A 3,810-nucleotide genomic window follows, 5' to 3' on the forward strand; every position below is an offset into this window, starting at 1 on the left:
GAGCCTTCCTGGAAGCCTGGGCTGGGGGCCTCTTCCCCAGCGATGCCAGCCCCCCAGCTCAGAGGCCCACCCCTCGCGATGCTGGCCGCCCCCCAGAGACCCCCCCCCGCCTCAGGCCGTGGGACCCAGCCCAGACGCTCCGCAGCTCCTGCTCCCTTGGCGACTGCCGAGCCCCGGGGTGGGGCGCCCGGTCCCGGAAAACTCGCGGGCGCCGGAGGGAAAGTTCCTGCGTGCCGCTGCAGTCCCACCTGGCGGTGCCCGGGCCGGGGGCCGATCACATCCGCCCTTCCATCCAAGCCCACTCCCTTACTGGAGACAATTGCGCCTCCCCCAGGGAGAGCGTATGGCTACCATACCCCTCTCCACCAGCCGGAGAGAAGGAATAGGGGAGGTGACGTTTTCTGCCTGGGGTGGAGGTGGGGGTTCCCCCTGGGGTCAGTGCTGCTACCCCCTCCCCAGAGGCCTTTACCAGGGCAAGAGGGGACGGTCATGAGGGGGGGTGCTGGAGTGACTGGGTGCGGGGGCTGGAGCAGAGAAGTGGGCGGGGCCGTTGCTGAGCCTCCAGTGTGTGAGGGGGGCAGGGACAGGCTGGCGCCCCATTGCGCGTCTGGGAGAACTGCATCTCCCCCGGCCGCAGGGAAGGGGGCTTGCCGGTTGTCTCCTTCAGTAAGAGCCTCCTGGGTTAGGTATGGTGGGTTTGTAACCACGGTCCATTCCTAGGGAGGGCTCAGGGGAGCCAGTGCCTGCCCCCCTCTCCCTAAAACCACCTTCGTGACCAGAAGTCAGATCATGGAGCTTGGGAGGCGGGTGGCAGCTTCTTCCAGATTGGCCTGTGGAGGCCACAGCTGGGATCCCCCACTGGGCCCCCTCCCCTCCACCGAGGGGCTCTTTGCCAAGTCCCTGCAGGATTTTCCCAACTTCCTCCCCGCCGCTCCTGGGTGTGGCTGGGGTGGGGGGAGCCATGAAAGCCACCGGGCCTCCCCCCTGCTGGTTATCTCTCTGAAAGCCGACTGTGTGTGGGGGGCCAGGGTGGGGGAGAGGGCTGGCTAAGACTCCACCCAGGTCTCTAGAGGGTGGGGGTGGTCCCTGCAGATGCCACAGACCCAAGGCCACCAGCAGGACTAAGCAGATAGACCGGCCACCATTCTTTCATCCTCATTCCAGAAGTCCCCAAGAAAGGTTTTTTTTTTTCTGGAGTGCAAGGGTTAGTGTCGCATGGACCTGCCCTCCCGGGACGCCCCCTTCCCGCACGGTTTGTCAGAGCAGGTGCCCTCAGGGCCCCAAGAGCAGGAGTGTGGAGGGTGGGGCTGCCGGATGCTGCCCAAACTTGATTTTGTGGTTCATGGGCGGCTTTGACTGCACTGCACTGGAGCTCGGCGGAGGAGGGGTCTTTCACCTCCTAGGGGGAGGGTGGCCTAGCCCACCCACAGGGCTGCAAGGAACCAAGCTGGCCCAGAGTCCTCGGCCCAGGGCCTGTCATCCTGAAACTCCACAGTCCAGCAGCTAGCTGCTCCTGGCTCTGCCAAGGGGTGGGCCAGACGGGGAGAGCAGGGCACGGGACGCAGGCACCCCAGGCCAGGGCAGGCCCCTTCCCAGATCCAGCCTCAGCTGACATGGACATAGTTGGGATTGGGGTGGCTGGGGTCAGTTAGAGCTGGAGGGTGGGGGAGCTGAGCTGTTCCCTGGGAAAGACAGTGTGTTCACAGGCCTCGTTTGTGACACACATGGGCAGTGGCATCGGTCCTGTGTGCGCTTCGCTGCATCCTCCTCCTGGGGCGCTGACCCAAAGTCTCCTTATATCTCATCCCAGGGTTGGGGTCCACTCTGGATGTCGGGCCTGAGTGACTGAGGGGAAGAGAGTAAGAGGCCCGGGTGTCTCGTCTAGTGTTGATCTCGGGCCACCGCGGCCCCCTCTGCCGAGTGGGAAGATCGCTGACCCCTCCCCTCCCCTCCCCTACCAGGTTCGGGTCTGGCGGTACTTGAAGGGCAAAGACGTGGTGACTCAGGAGAGCCTGTTGGATGGCGGCAACAAGGTGGTGATTGGTGGCTTTGGAGACCCCCTCATTTGTGACAACCAGGTGTCCACGGGGGACACGAGGATCTTCTTTGTGAATCCGGCACCCCCATACCTGTGGCCAGCCCACAAGAACGAACTGATGCTGAACTCCAGCCTCATGCGCATCACCCTGCGGAACCTGGAGGACGTGGAGCACTGCGTGGAAGGTGCGTGGGCGGCGGGCGGCTCCGGCGGGGCGCAGGAGACTGGTGTGGCCCGAGCGCGGGCCTGTGGTCTGGCCTTCCCGGCTGTCTCTGGCCGTGTCACGGTCAGCTCCAATCTCTGACATTAGCAGTGCTCCTCCAACCCCCCCTCCCAGACACTACCATCTTCTGCCCTGGAGCCAAGCAGGTCCTGGGCCTGCAAAGGGACAGGCTTCCTCCTCTTCCCCTCCCCTCCCCTCCCGCTCGCTGGTTCTGCACCTCCTGGAGGAGGGTCCTTTTCTAGGGGGGAGGCTGGGACCAGGTGAATGAACACCAGCTGTTTATGTTCCTGCAGAAGCCCAAACATCTGTCTAGACAGGGCCCAGATGTTGAGCAAACTCCTGGAGGTGGGGCAAAGGGGTGGGGTGACTGCCCCCCTGTATGTTCCAAGGTCTGTCATTTTTGGGAAGGGGCAGTTCTGTCGGGTGGGAGCTTCTCTGGGTTTGAAGGGGTGTGGGCTAGCCAAGGTGAAAAACTCTTGTCTGCTGTCCCCACATGCCTGTTCTGAGTGGCCCAAGAGCACCCCTCCTCCACACCAGCCTCTGGGAGGTGAGCGGGAGTCACATGACCAGGGCTCCCAACCCCTCCACCCCCCTCCAGCCTCCCTGTCGGGGCTGGATCCTTGGCTGGGGAATGTGGCAGAGAGAACTAGGAACTGCCTGTTGCCCCCACATCCTGTCTGTTCCCTCAAGGCTGCCTGGGAAGGGAGAATGGGGGGTGGGAGAATGCTTTCTCCCCAGGGCAGTGGGAGCGGTCTGTGACTTCCTGTCCCAGGAAGGTGAACACAAGACTTTATCCCTCTTGTCGGCCAGTGTGGCTGTCCCCGCTTCTGTCTAACTCACTGCTGTGAGTCTGGCTTGGCTTTTGTGGGGTCCTGAATGGTGGACTCCTCTGGAGGACAGTGCAGGGGGAGGGGTAGGACCTTAATGGGGTGGGGAGCCCCACAGCAACTTTCCCAGACTGTGGTCAGCTGCTTCTGGGGCTGCCTGAGTCCCAGTCTGCAGCATCACACAGAGAAGCCAGCAGGATCATGTGTCCCCGGTCAAGACTCGAAACCCTGGCTCTGCTCTGGAAGTTTGTGGTCCAGGGGGGTGGCATGGAGACGAGGCAGGCTGTGGGCTGCTGATGCCCAGTTCTGGGATGAGTTGGGGCCACAGAGAGGCTGGAGAAGAGGGGTAAGGATAGAAAGGGGATCAAGGGAGAACCATTAACTCTACTGCTGGGCGAGTCCAGCCCCAGAGTCCGCGACTCAATAACCGAGGCTTTCTGTGGGGTCAGAAGGCTTGTGACAGGAGGCCCACCTGGGCAGAACAAGGTTCTCTATCTTGACAAAGCTCTACCCACACCAGGCCCTGGCTCTGGACATGCCAGGATGGGCAGGGGGGCAGCTGGACAGGGGAGAACCCCCCAGGCAGTATAGGGTGAGACTTATCCTATTGTGTGCTGCCTGCCCTGGGCAGCCGGCACTCAGGGGGCAGTCTACAGCCTGAGTTCCAGCTGGAGATGGGGCGCTGGGACCCACAGGCTAGTGTGCAACAATTGGGTTGCCCA

At 62.8% G+C, this 3,810-nt stretch overlaps 1 protein-coding gene across 1 annotated transcript in view; it reads left to right on the plus strand.

Moving 5' to 3' along the window:
• The first annotated feature begins 1,198 nt into the window (after positions 1-1,198).
• Positions 1,199-3,810, plus strand: part of AGRN (agrin) — a 31,352-nt gene continuing 28,740 nt past the window's right edge. The window contains exons 1-2 of the mRNA XM_025045773.1: positions 1,199-1,266; positions 1,962-2,223. Of these exons, the coding sequence (XP_024901541.1) occupies positions 1,216-1,266; positions 1,962-2,223 (313 nt within the window). The 5' untranslated portion in view covers positions 1,199-1,215. The remainder of the gene's footprint in view (positions 1,267-1,961; positions 2,224-3,810) is intronic.

Source organism: Pteropus alecto, unplaced genomic scaffold (genome assembly GCF_000325575.1).
Source record: "Pteropus alecto unplaced genomic scaffold, ASM32557v1 scaffold700, whole genome shotgun sequence".
NCBI classification, from domain to species: Eukaryota; Metazoa; Chordata; class Mammalia; order Chiroptera; family Pteropodidae; genus Pteropus; species Pteropus alecto.